Source organism: Benincasa hispida, chromosome 2 (genome assembly GCF_027475165.1).
Source record: "Benincasa hispida cultivar pf3 chromosome 2, pf3_genome.v1.1, whole genome shotgun sequence".
Lineage (NCBI taxonomy): Eukaryota > Viridiplantae > Streptophyta > Magnoliopsida > Cucurbitales > Cucurbitaceae > Benincasa > Benincasa hispida.
In genome coordinates this window covers 69,980,919-69,997,378 of record NC_143479.1, presented here as the reverse complement: position 1 = coordinate 69,997,378, position 16,460 = coordinate 69,980,919, and the positions used below count along the sequence as shown (strand labels likewise).

General features: G+C 41.4%; 1 protein-coding gene across 1 annotated transcript; it reads left to right on the top strand.

Moving 5' to 3' along the window:
• The first annotated feature begins 7,836 nt into the window (after positions 1–7,836).
• LOC150038133 (uncharacterized) lies at positions 7,837–8,904 on the top strand. The gene has a single exon (XM_090311151.1). It carries the CDS (start codon positions 7,837–7,839, stop codon positions 8,902–8,904), a length of 1,068 nt encoding a protein of 355 aa, XP_090167277.1.
• The last annotated feature ends 7,556 nt before the right edge of the window (positions 8,905–16,460 follow it).

Here is a 16,460-nt window from a genome sequence, read left to right as displayed (position 1 = left end):
AACCCTTATCCGTTTTCTCGCATTTTCGCGCTGGAAGGTTCGGGAGCAAAAAGTGGGCCCCACGGCCCCGGGGGCCGTTTGAGGCACCAAACGAGCTTCGTTCGTAAAATCGTCAGGCACACGACTATTTCTCATCATTCTTAACACATGGGTCCCTTTTTGCACTTTTTCACTCCGAAAGGTTTGTGTACAAAAAACGGCCACCTGACGCAGCCCGCAGGGCCCCGGGGGCCGTTTGGGCCACCAAACGAGCTCCGTTCCCAAAACCGTCGGGAACACAACTCTTTTTTCATCATTCCAAACCCCTGGGTCCATTTTTGCGCATTTTCGTGCCAGAAGGTTCGGGAGCAAGAAGTGGGCCCCACGGCCATGGCGTCCGTTTGGGGCACCAAATGAGCTCCATTCGTAAAACTGTCTGGCACACGACTTTTTATCATTACTCTTAAACCCCTGGTCCGTTTTCCCGCTTTTTCACTCCGGAAGGTTCGCACACAAAAAACGGCTTCCTGGCGCAGCCCCCGGGGCCCTGGGCGCTGTTTGGGGCACTAAATGTTATCCGTTCCTAACACACAACTTTTTTTCATCTTTTTTAACCCTTGTGTCATTTGCCTCTAGAGTTGGAATACAAAGCACTGTAGGCAGTGAAGAAGCTAAAATTCGATTTGAAGAAAGCAGGAGAAGCGAGAAAACTTCAACTGGTCGAGTTTGAGGAATGGAGGATTAATGCGTATGAGAATGCAAAGCTCTATAAAAAGCTCACAAAGTGCTGGCACGACAAATACATATGCGGTAAAAATCTCCATGTAGGATAGAAGGTCTTGCTCTTCAATTCACAGCTACGGCTCTTTCCTGACAAGTTAAAATCCCGTTGGTCCAGATCTTTCATCATTAAAGAAATATTCCAACATGGTGCGGTGGAGCTGATTACTGAAGACGGGAGCCGTGCATTTAAGGTTAATGGGCAGCAAGTTGAGGCATATTGCGGGGGTGATTTTTAGCAAGAAAAGACCTTTGTAGACTTGAAAAATCCTAGAATAGAGAAAAATGGAGTGGCCCAAGCCTTCTGGAGTATCCTTTGTTTGGTTCTTAACTCTCATTTCTTCGACACTTTAATCATCATTTATCTATCTGAATTTTACTTATTACTTCTTTCTAAAAAAAAGGGCCAAGAAAATTTTTTGTTAATTTTTTTTCATTTGACCCTCTCGATGTTTCTTTGTAAACGATCAAGGTACACGATTGCGGAGGTACTATACGAAGACGTAACTTCACTTCGTCACCATAATCCAAAGGAGGAAGATCGCCGCAAAGTAGGATGCAATAATGAACAATGTGAGTGACAATGCAAATTTGGGGGGTTGTATTTTCTTTCACTTTATTTCAAATTTCGCACTATCGCATCGCATTTTGATTTTGAAAGTTTTATCACCGCATTCTCTTTGATTACCGTAATCATTTCATATCAATAAATTTAGTAAGTCACCGCATGATTTCTCTTTGCCAATTATGATTTCAATGATGAAACACATGTTTCTATTCTTTCGTATATACTAGAGTCAACTTAATTTTAAGATAGTCACCTCATGAAATATTTCTAGAAGTTAAGGGTCTGCTAGCTTTCTTTCAAACTCTCTTTACGAAGCTTTCTGAGAACATCACATGACTTGTTTCAATCTTTTGGTAATGAGGACATTGCCATATTTTAAATTTGGGGGTGAGGTATTTATTTTCGACCTTGCTATTTTGAAAAAAAAAAAAAAAGAAAAGAAAAGAGGAAAACTTTGTGAATAACAACTCCGCTGTCAACGCAATAGGGAAACCCATGTTGATAAGAGTTAAGTTGTGAAAGGCACTTACCCGTAGTTGGATGTCCGCATGACACATATGGGGCAACCCAAAACGAAAGTAAGTCGCTAGGATCAATGCAATAAATAAATGACTGCAACTCCACTGCCAAGTAGGTATGAGTTTAGTCTGAGAAAGAGCGCATTGCTCGTAGTTGGATGTCCACATGACACACGTGAGGGCAAAACAAAACGAAGGCAAGGCATTTGGATCAGCGCAAAGTCAGAAAAAAAATAATAATGTCAAGAAATATGCAAGGATAAAAATCATTTGACACCCCGGTGAAAAAGTTTTCTTTTTGAAATAAATCATGCGATGTCCCAGAATTTAGTAAAGTCCTTTTGAAGGTTAAGCTTGCGGTCCCTAGGTCTTATAAATATTTTCAGAGTAGACTTGAATAAGACTTAAGGAAATTTTGGTATATAGGATTTAAATGAAGTATCCTTGAGAAATCTAGGAAAAGAGAATTGCGGTCGACTTGCAAAAGGAAATCTTTAGCTTATGCTTGAGAACAAGCATTGTTTAAATTTGGGGGTGTGATAACGGGGAGAAATGCATGTTATTGTAGTGCTAAGTTCTTAAACAATGTGGGCTTGCATTGACAAAATATGTTAGATTGCGTCCATAAAAAGCATTAAATTCATAACATTGCGGTCGCATGCATTCATCGCATAGAAACAGTTGATTTTTATATATCTATGCAGAATATGCATTGACACAAGGCGAAAAGAGCAATCACAAGAAATCAACGGACGAGCGCAACATTACCGCAAGACTTTGTGGTGATTTGTGTTCGCAAACATCTGCTCAAGAAGGATTTCCGCATAGAGTCGGCACAACTTGGTGGGCGTATCTGGGTGAAAGGCATAATTAATCACGATGGGACAGAAAGCTGATGACGGTCAAATCTGAATTATGTTGAAAATCGGTAGATAACAAGTACATTCAGCTTTTCGGTGACAAATATTCGGCGAATCTTTCAGGGAATTAAATCCATCCCATCTGTTCACCCTGGAGCTTTATAAATATCAAAGGCATCCTTCAGAAAAGGGGTTCACTTGCTCACCTGCTCACGAGTTCACAAGTTCTGTTCATAGTTTAGCTCTATTCTTAGATTTTATTTTATTTTAAGGGGGAAGCGAGGGAAGGAGGTTGTGCCGATAGATCATTCCGGTGAGCTCGGGAGAGTGCCAAAAGCTTCAAGATCGGAGAGAGGGCCAGCTTCTATGGAAGCAGAAATATATTTTGTACCAAATAGAGATTGCCAGCGTAAAAGCCTCGGTCACCAAGGGATTGCTACCGGGCTCTCTACCTTTATCTTCCATTGTTATTTTGTATTCAAACTCATTTATAAAAATGGAATTTACTTCTCTATATTTTTTCACTCTCTGTTATTTACGCATGAGTAGCTAAATCTGTTGAATGGGTTGAGAAGCAGTTAGATAGCTTAACTGGGGATATTCATTCTATGCAATTATCTTGTATTATGTATGCTTCATTCATCCATTAGAGATACTCGGGAGGGGGGTCTAAGAATAGGATCTAGGCTTGAAAAAGCCAGGTTAGAATCTAGGCTCGAGAGAGTCAGATTAGAACACATAATCAAGAAATAAGAGCTTAGGAATAAGCATTGTTTGCTATTAAAGAGATAGGATATGATTGTGTGCGTTCACCTTGCCTTTATGCATCTTGCATCATCGCATAGGAAAAGAGTAGAGACATAGGAATAAGCTCTATGGACACTTTTGCATTCAACACATGCGTCCTAGACTTAGGAGCACCACAGTTGCATTGGAAAATGACTTGCTGTGCATGGGTGTAGCATGATCGCATAGTCTGATGCATTCCTAAGTAATGCTAGCTAAAGATCTTCTCAACCCGTTCATCCGCATATTCAGTGCATCTATCACACAATCAAACTTTTCTCAAATTCGTCGCATTTATTTGTTTCATCACCACAACAAACAAAACCGATCAGTATTTGAGTTACCAGATACTGCAAGGTTTTCTTGAAAATTTTCACCGCAACCTATTTTCCCAAGTCCCTGAGTTCGACCCCGGACTCACCAGGAAACTCAGTGGGGTTTACACTTGGATTACACTAAGAAAACTTAAGTGCTCAACGCATTTCCATCATCTCATTTCATCCATAATTCCACCTTATGAAATAAAGCATCAGCAACCCCGCGACACCCCATCAGTGCATGGTGACACCCCAAGAGTGCCTAACGACACCCCAACAAGGTACCGCAACAACCCCATGAGGCCTCGTGGGCCATTTGGGCAACAAACGAGCTCTGTTCATAAAACGATTTGGCACATGCCTTTTTTCAAAGTTTTTAACCACTTGGTCCGTTTTCGTGCATTTTCGTACCGGAAGGTTCGGGAGCAAAAAGTGGCCCCATGGCCCCAGGGGCCGTTTGGGGCACCAAACGAGCTCCATTTGCAAAACCATCTGGCACACGACTTTTTATCATCATTCTTAACCTCTGAGTCCGTTTTCGCAATTTTTTTCTCTGAAAGGTTTGCACACAAAAAACAGCCTCCCGGAGCAGCCCACAGGGCCCCAGAGGCCGTTTGGGGCACCAAACGTGCTCCGTTCCCAAAATTGTCTAGCACACGTCTTTTTTTCATCGTTCTTGACACCTGGTTCCGTTTTTGCACATTTTCGGGCCCAAAGATTTGGGAGCAAAAAGTGGGCCCCATAGCCCCGGGGGTCGTTTGGGGCACCAAACGTGCTTCATTCGCAAAACCGTTTGGCACACGACCATTTATCATCATTCTTATCCCCTGGGTCCATTTTCGCACTTTTTCGCTCTGAAAGGTTTGTGCACAAAAAATGGCCTCACGACACAACCTGCGGGGACCCGGGGACCGTTTAAGGCACCAAACGAGTTCTGTTCCCAAAACTGTCTGGCACATGACTTTTTTCATCGATCTTAACCCCTGGGTCCGTTTTTATGTATTTTCGTGTTGGAAGGTTCGGGAGCAAAAAGTGGACCCCGGGTCCCCGAGGGCCGTTTGGGGTACCAAAAGAGGTCTGTCTCGAAAACCGTATGACACACGGCTTTTCTTTCATAGTTCTTCACCCCTGGGTCCATTTTCGCAGTTTTTCATGACGGAAGGTTCGCGTACAAAAATTGTGCCCCGTGGCAGCCTCGTGACACTACAGTAGTGCATGACGACACTTCAGCAGTGCCTAGTGACACCCCAGCAAGGCACCGCGACATCCTCACGGGGTCTCAGGGGTCGTTTAGGGCACAAAACGAGCTCTGTTCGCAAAACTATCTAGCACACAGCTTTTTTTCATAGTTCTTAACCCCTGGGTCTGTTTTCGTGCTTTTTCATAATAGAAGATTCGCACCCAAAAATTAGGCCCCGTAGTAGCCTTGCGACACCCCAGCAGTGCATGGCGACACCCCAACAGTGCCTAGCGACACCCCAGCAAGGCCCCACGACACACCTGCGAGGCCTCAAGGGCCGTTTAGGGCACCAAACGAGCTCCGTTCCCAAAACCATCTGGCACATGGCTTTTTTTCATCATTCTTAACCACATGGTTCGTTTTTGCGCATTTTCATGCCAGAAGGTTCGGGAGCAAAAAGTGGGCCCCGGGGCCCTGGGGACCATTTGAGGCACCAAACGAGGTTTGTCCCCAAAACCGTCTGGCACCCGACCTTTTTTCATAGTTCTTAACCCCTGGGTCCCTTTTTGTTTTTTTTCATAGTTCTTAACCCCTGGGTCCCTTTTCGGAATGTTCGCGCACAAAAATGGGGCCCCATGGTAGCCCCCGACACCCCAGCAGTGCCTGGCGACACTCCAACAGTGCCTGGCGACACCCCAACGAGCCCCTGCGACAACCCCACGGTGCCCCGGGGGCCATTGGGGGCACCAAACGAGCTCCATTCGCAAAACCATCTGGCACACGCCTTTTTTTCATAGTTCTTAACCCCTGGTGCTTTTTCGTGACGGATGGTTCGTGCACAAAAATTGGGCTCCGTGGCAGGGTGCGATACCTCAGCAGTTTTTCATCGTTCTTAACCCCTGGGTTTTTTTTCGTGCATTTTCTTGCCGGAATGTTCGGAAGCAAAAAGTTGGCCCCAGGGCCCTGGGGACCATTTGGGGCACCAAACGAGGTCTGTCCCTAAAACCATGTAGCACCAGACTTTTTTTCATAGTTCTTAACCCCTGGGTCCGTTTTTGTGCTCTTTTGTACGGAACGTTCGCGCACAAAAATTGGGCCCCGTGGCAGCCCCGCGATACCCCAGCAGCGCATGGCGACACCCTAGTAGTTCCTAGCGACACCCTAGCAAGTCATTTCGACACCCCCACGTTGCCCTGGGGGCCGTTTGGGGCACCAAACGAGCTCCGTTCACAAAACCATTTGGCACACGCCTTTTTTCATAGTTCTTAACCCCTAGGTTCGTTTTCGTGCTTTTTCGTGATGGATGGTTCGTGCACAAAAATTGGGCCTCGTGGCAGGGCGAGTCACCTCAGCAGTTTTTCATTGTTCTTAACCCCTGGGTCCGTTTTTGCTCATTTTCTTACCAAAAGGTTCGGAAGCAAAAAGTTGGCCCTGGGGCTTTTTATCATATGGAACCATGTTGGACATGGTTCGGTCTATGATCAGTTATGCTCATCTTCCAGAATCATTTTCGGGATTTGCAGTGGAGACTGCATGTTACGTTTTGAACAACGTTCTCTTAAAGAGTGTTTATGAAATGCCTTTTGAGCTGTGGAGAGGCCGTAAAGGTAGTTTATGCCACTTTAATACAAGCTAGTGTTGCCTTTTACTTAGAATTATGAGGGCTAACAAGCATAATATGCGTTGATAATACTAAGAATTCGTGTGAAAAGAGAGTCTTCATAGATAACCACTAAAAATCCTCGTTAACCCTATATCATGCGTTATACGACATCAAAATATCTACTTTTGTAGCAATCACAGCAATCGATCGCATGCGTTGATCTCAGACCAACGCAAAGATGATCGCATGCGTTGATCTTCATGAAGACCAGTTCGTGCATGGAATGCCGCAATTATAGAGTGATAACCGTGATAGGATCACAAAGTGAGTGGAATGCGTTGATACTTTAGGAGAAACAAGCATGAACGCATACCTTGGGAGTATAAAAAATATAAGATGATGTTGACATTTCACCTACCGCTTCAGAAGTGGTAGTGATTCAAAGCAGGACCACCAATGCTGTCAGTGTTTAAGCCCTATAAATAGAGCCTTCTACCCAAATTTAAGGTATCTGAGCTTCTGCCTTAGGGCAGATCCTTGTGATCACAGATGAGAGCATGAGCAGACACTCTTTGAGGATTCTTCACCTCCACAACTGATGCGTTATTTTATGATGTGAAATTATGGAGAAAATACGATGATGAAATTACATTGAGCACTCAAGTTTTCTCAGTAGAATCTAAGTGTAAACCCCACTGAGTTCCTGGTAAGTCAAGGGTCAAACTCAGGGACTGGGGAAAACAAGTTGCGTTGGTAATTTTTAGGAAAACTTTGTATTAACCAAATAAATCAATAGTTGTTAAGGTTTTTGTTTGTAGTAATGAAAATTAAACAAATGCTGTGGAGTTTGAAAAGAGTTGATAAAATGGAAGATGCGACGAGTATGCGGTGAACGGGTTGAGAAAAGTTTCGGCTAACACTTCCTAGGATGCGTTCATGCTATGCAATCATACAACATGCATACAACAGTAAACCACCTCTCGGTGTGAATGCCACGGCTTCTAAGGCTAGAACGCATGAGATATATGCGATAAGTCTATAGGACCTACACATAAGCCTCTATTCTTATTTATGCGATGACAAAATGACACACACACAAATAAGGCGACCACATAATATCATTCCTATTTATGCGACATAAAAATCCAAAATTTTCCTTTAAACACACTAAATTTCAGAATTGACAAAAAGTCCTCAATTAAAACAAAAATGTTGAATTTAATTTTATAACTGCACAGGATGTTAATGAACAACCAATTGAACACAGCTCCTAAAACACAGCAAGCAAAGGACCTTAATGAACAACCAATTGAACAGGAAGTACGACGAGATCCCTCACCTTTTCCGTCCAAGCTGAGAAAGAAAGATGACAGCAAACAATTCAAGAGGTTCCTAGATGTTCTCCGACAATTACATATTAACATTCCCTTGATAGAAGCGTTGGAACAGATGCCGAGCTATGTGAAATTCCTCAAGGACATACTTGCCAACAAAAGGAAGATCGGGGAGAATGAAATTGTTGCGTTAACATATGAATGTAGTGTGTTGTTTCAGAATAATATCCCCACCAAAATGAAAGATCCCGGGAGTTTCACATTTCCCTGTTCAATAGGGGGAAAAGATGTTGGGAATGTGCTGTGTGATTTAGGGGAGAGTATAAACTTAATGCCCTTGTCAATCTTCAAAAAGTTAAATATCGGAAATGCAATACCCACCACAGTTACATTACAATTGGCCGATAGATCAATAACTCATCCAGAGGGCAAAATAGAGAATGTACTTATGCAAGTAGATAAGTTTATCTTCCCTGCTGACTTTATCATATTAGATTATGAAGCTGACATCGAGGTGCCTATCATCTTGGGTCGCCCATTTCTTGGAACAGAGCGAGCACTGATCGATGTGCAGAAAGGAGAGCTTACCATAAGGGTCGACGATCAGCAAGTTAAATACAACGTTCTCAATGTGTTGAAGTACCCGAGTGATATGGAAAATTGTCAATATGTTGAAGAACTGCAGGAAGATCATTGGCACGAGCATCAAGAAGAATTGAAGGAAGAGGACTTTCGGATTGGCGCAATGTGGGAGGAAAATTGCGTCGCAATACAAACTGAGTCAGGCTTTGAAACACTCAAGTTATCTGAACGAACAATGCAACGTACTAAGCCATCTTTAGAAGAACCACCCATGTTAGAGTTGAAGTCGTTGTCAGTGCACCTCAAATATGTGTATTTAGGGAGCAATAGCACTTTACCGATTATTATATCTGCTCGTTGGGCAAAGAGAAGGAGGATGCACTTATCCAGATCCTGAAAAACAACGCCAAAGCTTTGGGATGGACCTTGGTAGACATTCGAGGGATCAGTTCCTCGTATTGCATGCACAAGATTCGTTTGGATGAAGGAAAAACATGGTCTATAGAAAGGCAACATCGATTGAACCCTACCATTAGGGAGGTTGTAAAGAAAGAGATAGTGAAGTGGCTTGATGTGGGCGTCATTTACCCTATATCTGATAGCAGCTGCGTAAGCCTAATGCAATGCGTTCCAAAGAAAGGGGGAATGATAGTCGTCACCAACAGTAATAATGAGTTAATTCCTACAAGGACAACTACGGGGTGGAAAATTTGTATAGATTACCGCAAATTAAATCTGGCCACGAAGAAGGACACTTTCCACTCCCGTTTATTGATCAAATGTTAGATCGACTTATGGGGAATGAATTCTTTTATTTTCTTGACGGCTACTCAGGGTACAACCAAATTGCAATTGCGTTGAAAGATCAAGATAAAACAACTTTCACGTGACCATTCGACACATTTACATTCCGTCACATGCCGTTTGGACTCTGTAATGCACCTACCTTCCAACGATGTATGATGGAAATATTTTCAGATTACTTGGAGGAGTTAATCGAGGTATTTATGGATGACTTTTCAGTTTTTGGCAATACGTATTACTCTTGTTTATCAAATCTTGAAAAAGTCTTGAAAAGATGCATTGAAACTAATCTTGTTCTAAACTAGGAGAAATGCCATTTCATGGTTAAAGAAGGAATCGTGCTAGGTCACAAGATATTAAAGGAATGGTTGGAAGTTGATCAAGCAAAAATTGACGCAGTTTCCAAGTTACCACCACCAGTCAATGTGAAAACGCTTGCGAATTTTCTGGGATATGCGGGGTTTTATCGAAGATTTATCAGCAAATTTTCTCAGATCGCAAGGCCCCTAAGTGCACTCCTCGAGATTGACTGTGAATATGATTTTGATGACGCATGCGCTGAAGTATTTCACACAGTGAAAAATGCACTCATCACTGCACCTATTCTGATTGCGCCGGGATTGGACGCAACCATTTGCGTTGATGTGTGATACTAGTGGATATGCAGTGGGCGTAGTCTTGAGCCAGCACAAGGATAAGGTTTTGCATCCTATCTATTATGCTAGCAAGATGTTGAATGATGTGCAGGAAAATTATACAACCACGAAAAAAGAAATGCTCACAGTGGTATTTGCACTGGGGAAATTTTGATAGTATCTAATTGGAACCAATGTTGTGGTGTATACTAATCATTCCGCGATCAAATATCTTATGACGAAAAAGGATGCAAACCAAGACTAATAAGGTGAGTGTTACTCCTGCAAGAATTTGACCTAGAGATTAAGGATCGAAAGGGCACCAGGAACCAAGTCGCATATCATTTGTCAAGGTTAGAAAATTGTGAGGTTCAGAAGAATGAAAAAGATATTGAAGAAAGATTCCCTGACGAGCTGCTGATGTCGGTATGCGTTAATCTTCCATGGTATGCGGACATTGTAAACTTCACAGTTTGCGGTCAAGTACCAGAAGACTATACATACCAACAGAAGAAGAAGCTAAGACATGAAGTCAAGTTTTATTTATGGGATGACCCCTTCTTGTATCGACTTGGACCTGATCATATTCTCCGTCGATGCGTCTCTGAGCATGAGGTAAAGCACATTTTGTAGCTTTGTCATGAGTCTCTTTATGGAGGATATTTTGGAGGGCCAATGAGTAGCGAAGTTTTTCAAGAAAAATAACTTCACCCAATATGGAACTCTTTGTGCCTTAATCAACGATGAAGGTTCATATTTCATCAACCGCATATCACCCACAAACCAATGAGTAGACAAAAATTTCTAACAGAGAGATCAAGACTATCTTGGAGAAGGTAGTCACTACCTCCAGGAAAGATTGGTCACCCAAGCTCGATGAAGCATTGTGGGCATATAGGACTGCCTTCAAAACTCCAATTGGCATGTCCCCATATGTTGTGGTCTTCAGAAAAGGTTGCCATCTACCTCTCGAGTTGGAACACAAGGCAATGTGGACAAGCAAAAAGCTGAACTTTGATCTAGCAAACGGGGGGAAAGTTCGGAAGCTGTAGTTGAACGAGCTGGTCGAGTGGCGAATGAACGCTTACGAAAATTCCAAGCTCTATAAGGAGAGAACCAAGAAGTGTCATGATGACCGAATAAGCAATGGGACATTCTTCGAGGGTCAACAGGTACTTCTGTTTAATGCGCGTTTGCGATTGTTTCCAGGGAAGTTGAAGTCATGCTGGTCTGGGCCATTCCGCATCAAGACTATCTTTCCCCACGGCGCAGTGGTACTGACAACTGAAAATGAAAGCAACACATTTAAAGTCAATGGTCAATGAATTAAGCCTTACTACGGTGGCGATGTGGAACGACGCATGGAGACCATCGACTTAGGCAAGCAGGATTGACCGTTTGCGGGGATGCTATTGCGGTAACTTTGAAAACCTTGTTTCAATCAACATCCCTATAGCTATGTTTAATCACTTTCTTTAAAGCTTTCCTTTATGGTTTTCTGCATTGCTTTAGTTACTATTTAGTAGAATAGCCTTTACTACTTTATGAGTTTACCTTCAGTTTAATTCAATTATGTTATTTATATGCTTTGTTTAAGTTCCTAGTTGCGTGGTTTTTAAAGCTTTGTGAATGACTGAATAAAAAGAAAATGAACATCGCAAAGTCTTGTCGACTTGTGTTGTTGATGAATTAAAAAGAAAAAAGAAATTGGTATGCATTGCAATGATGGGTGCATCATGTACTGATAAGTTACATTTTTCGTCCATCTTACACAAATGCATTATGCTGAGGGGTGTGTTGCACACGTATGCATTTTTCGCCTGTCCTTAGCGAAAATGCACTATGTTGAGGTAGTGTTGCACCAGTAGAAATACTGTGTGCCCGTCCTCCAGAAATGCATTGTGTTGAGGGGTGTGTTGCACTGATACATGCGTTGTTGCCCGTCCTCTGCAAATATGCATTTGCGTTAATGGAGCCATTGTGTTAATCTTTAATCTCGCACCTATCTGAATAACATACAAAGATTAAATTTGATTCATTATTTTTATGTATAGAAGCTATTTCTTGATTCTTTGTACAAGCTCAAATTTTGTATTGCGTTATTTGTAATTCTTTGTATACTTAGTTAGTTTTAATACAACTGAGTAGCCATTCTTTCTATATGCATTAGCCTCTTCTCTTATCATCCTTTGTCAATAATTGTGATGTTCTTTATCTTCTATTTTGCGTTATTAATTGTGTTGCAATGATGAGTTATATGCATACCCTTAGCAACATTTCACACACTTTGTATTTTCTGACTAACACTTAGATAATTTGTAGCAATAGCACTGCTTTACCTTTTATACTTCAAGACTCTACTCAAACCTTCTTTTCAAAATTTTGACTAAGTGTTTTGTCTATTCTGTCAAAAACAACGCAATGAGGACCTTGTACATCTCTAAATTTAGTGGTGTGGTAGGTCTTAGCAGATGCGATCAAATGAATGCGCTTATCCTTAGAAAATGCGTTCGCTATTGTAAAAAAAAAAAATGAACAATATAAAAAAAAATCATACTAACTCCAATGTCAGCGTAAAGGAAAAAAAATCTCAACCTGATAAGAGTTAAGACATGAAAAGAACCTGCTCGTAGTTGGATGTTCGCATGACAGCCGTTGGAGCAAGCCAAAACGAAGGTGGGTTTCCAAGAATGACGCAATATGAAAAGAAAAAAAAATGAGAGAGAAAAATAAGAATATAAGAGACAACTTCTCTGACCAGTAAAAGTAAAACTTAGCTTAAAATCAAGAGTTAAAGTTGAGATTGGCACACAACCGTAGTTGGATGTTCGCATGACATCCGTGAGAACAAGCCAAAAAGAAGGGTGTAATCATGATCAATAGTCTCTACTAAAACAACGCAAATCAGACCACCGCATTCAAGTCGTACCAAGTTGTTTTTGCAAGAAGAGGTAAACATTCTTCTCAAAACAATAAGGGAATTTTTGAGTAGATACTTGTTGTATAAAAGAATAAAGTAGGGCATGTTTATGAATTATCAAGGATAGAAGAAAATTGCGTTGTCGAGTAATGTTGTCTAGGTGGAGCATTCGGAGGAACCAATTGACACAAAGTTATGATAAGAATTGAACAATATTACCTTAGTTGAAGATATGCTTGAGGACAATCATAAATCTAAATTTGGGGATATGATAACTTGTAGAAATACAAGTTATTTATACTGTTGTATTTAGATATTGGTGCTAAAAGAAAGAAAAGTTGCGTCGATGGTATATAAATTTGCTAAGAAATGCGAAAATTATAAAATGTCATCAATACACCCACTAACACCATTGCGATTGTAGAATGGAATGTTTCAATTCTGTTTTGCAGGAAATCAGTCATCGCATGTGTTCATGGCTCAAAGATAAAATAAACAATGCATCTACGTTGCATTACGCCCATCAATCAAGAACGAAAAGATGATCAACGCAATGATGGGGCATGTGACAATCGATCTTGAGCTTATCGATCAACGCAACTTCAACCGCATGCGATATTCAAAAACAACACCGCATGCGAAGATCAATCGAAGATATGAAGAGCAATGCATTTGCGAATAGATCCTAAGCAAGCATAAGCTAAAATTGTAGTGAAATAAAATTGTGTTGATAAAATAAACCTAAGCTAATATGATACATGATATAGGATACACGATTACATAGAGATGTACATATACTGATTCTAAGAGAGAGGCTAGTCTGAAGCAACTTGTAGAGTAGATCCGAGATAATCACGAGACAAGGCCGAGACGTGAGTCTCCGATTAGATAATCCTTCCAATCCCCGTGGCTGAAGCTCTGTGCGAAGGTCACTTCTACCAGGAAAGCAAGCCTGAGAGGGAAGCTTTCCTCTCCACCACTACCACATGTCGGCAAGCATAATCTCCGCTCGGGATCTATGTCAAGACGTTGACACTCTTTCCATATTTGTTTCTAATCTCTATTTCATCTTTTGTATTCATCTTCTCTAATCTTTCATTCACACCATGTATCGAACGCTTAATCTTAGCATTAAATGTTATGTTAATTGCCATTGTCATCTCTCTGTCTATTTTCGTACATCCATAATCCATTTTCTCCATGATGTTTTCTTAATCCCTTGGGTAAATAGCAAGAATTAAGTGAGTGAGTTAATTTGTGTTAAGGAAATAATTAGGTTTAGCTAAAGCATGCTCGACAGCATCTTCACCTTTGAGAGCAGAAGTGAAGATGTTATTCCGCCTATCGAGAGAGGGTTGGAGAATGCGTTAACTAAAGTGAGAAGTATTTCAACAAATGGAAACAACCTTGCGTTCATCATATTCATCCCTGTTTCGCCATAGAGATATGGAAATGTGGCGGATCACCAAGAGGTGTACGTCAAGGGAAAACAGAACCTTAGTTGCATCTTTAACGCAATTGACAAACTTACGATGTTTTACTATTTACTCTTTCTCTTTCTGCTCCATTCATAAAGCCTTGCCATCACATACACCGATTCTTTGTACAACTTCACAGTAAGTTCTCGACCTCAGTATCATGTATCATATATCATATTAGCTTAGGTTTATTTTATCAACGCAGTTTATTTCACTGCAATTTATATTCTTGTATAAACAAACATTCTTAATTCATTGATAAAAACCGGTCGCATGTATGACAATAGTATCGCATTAACGAAAAAAATCCCTATGTTTGACCTCGGATTATTCTGAGAAACTTGCGTTGAAATTATACTTGGTTTCAGCGCAAGGAAACATGTGACACGCACTACTCCATCGCATACTACGAGCATTTCATTAACAACGCATATACTTAACGTAGTATCCGATAAAAATGTCTTTATCGCAATGAACTTGAGTGCATATTAGCACATCATTCATTTCATTCACAAGGCATGCGTTAGAGTTAGATAAAGATAAAAAGCATTAAAATTATGTCATCAAGTTTTTGGCAACATTGACTTGAATCATTTTCATCATCATAGTGCATGCATAATAAAAAGAACATACACAAATCCAAGTTACAAGTTTATGGCGCCGTTGTCGGGGATTGGTAACGGTTAATGTTGAATACTTTTGTGGTATTTTGCAGGACCGATCTCTTTGTACTGGCTGTTTATCGAAAAGAACAGTTTGATGGTTTATGAGTACTGGAATTGATCCAGAAATTCTAAGCTGACCCAGAGATTAGGTTTACTGGTGTGACGCCTGAAGGAATTTGGCTATACCTCTTCCCGTATACACTGCGGGATGAAGCAAAGAGGTGGGCTCATTCACTAGAGCCAAATGAAATCAATTCATGGGACCAGTTGGTTGAGAGGTTTATGAAGAAATTTTTCCAGCCAACCGTCAATGCAAGAAGATAGAGGGACGTGTTAAATTTTGAATAGATGGAAAATGAAACTTTGAGCACCGCCTGGGTGCGATTCAAACGGTTAGTGAAGAACTGTCCGCACATCGGGATTTCCGATTGCATTCTGATAGAAACTTTTATAATGGCTTGGATTGATCAACACAAGCAGTTGCTGACGCCTCCGTAGTAGGAGGGTTCATGGACAAGACCTATACGGAAGCGAAGATTATCTTAGATCGCCTTTCTTGAAATACAAATGATTGGATGGATCACAGGTATGGGGGAAGAGGCCCGAAACGAAGAAGAGCAGAAAGTACCATTGTACCAGCTGATACAATGACCACCCTGGCCGCCCAGATGGCTACAGTAACCTCGCTTATCCAAACTATGGCTGTTAATCAAGGACATTTCTCTCAAAGTGCAGCACAAGCCAATGCACTGATGCAAGTGGCAGCAGTAAGTTGCATCCAATGCGGAGAGGGGCACTCGGTGGAAGTCTGCTCGTTAAATCCACAATTCGTATACTCTATTCACAATGACCTGTTCAACAATACCTACAAACCTGGTTGGCAGAATCACCCCAACTTCAATTGGGGAGGGAATCACAACCAGGGGGGCCAAATGAATCATTAGAATAGTCATCCCGAGAATCGAGGTAATCCTCCGGTTTTCCATTTTCAGAATCAAAGACAAGGTAATTTTCAGAGTAGACAGCCAACGACCAACCGTCCTCATCTAACACCTCTTCTAGTACCTCGTCTTTGGAAACACTACTGAAACTATATTGAGAAGAACGAGGCAATCATGCAATCGCAAGCTTCCTCCATTAGAAATTTGGAGGTGTAGGTTGCACAACTTGTGAATGAGCTTAAGAATAGAGCGCCTGGTACGCTGCCCAGCAGCTCGGAAGCACCTGCACCAAGTGGAAAAGAACAATGTCAAGTAGTGACATTGATAAGTGGTAAGAAGACGGTCCCCATGCCACCAGTACCGGAATCAGTAAAATAGCCAAAAGATTCAATGACCAATAATGACCACTCAATCACAAAAAACAGATCTACCAGTTCAGAAGCAACTACCTCTACAAGGAATGAATCTCAACAAGACATAATCGAAGTCACCGCAAACTCCAGCCTAAAA

Bases quoted from the DNA above. Each gene is read 5' to 3' on its own strand.
- LOC150038133 (XM_090311151.1), top strand. From the start codon at position 7,837: ATGAACAACCAATTGAACACAGCTCCTAAAACACAGCAAGCAAAGGAC.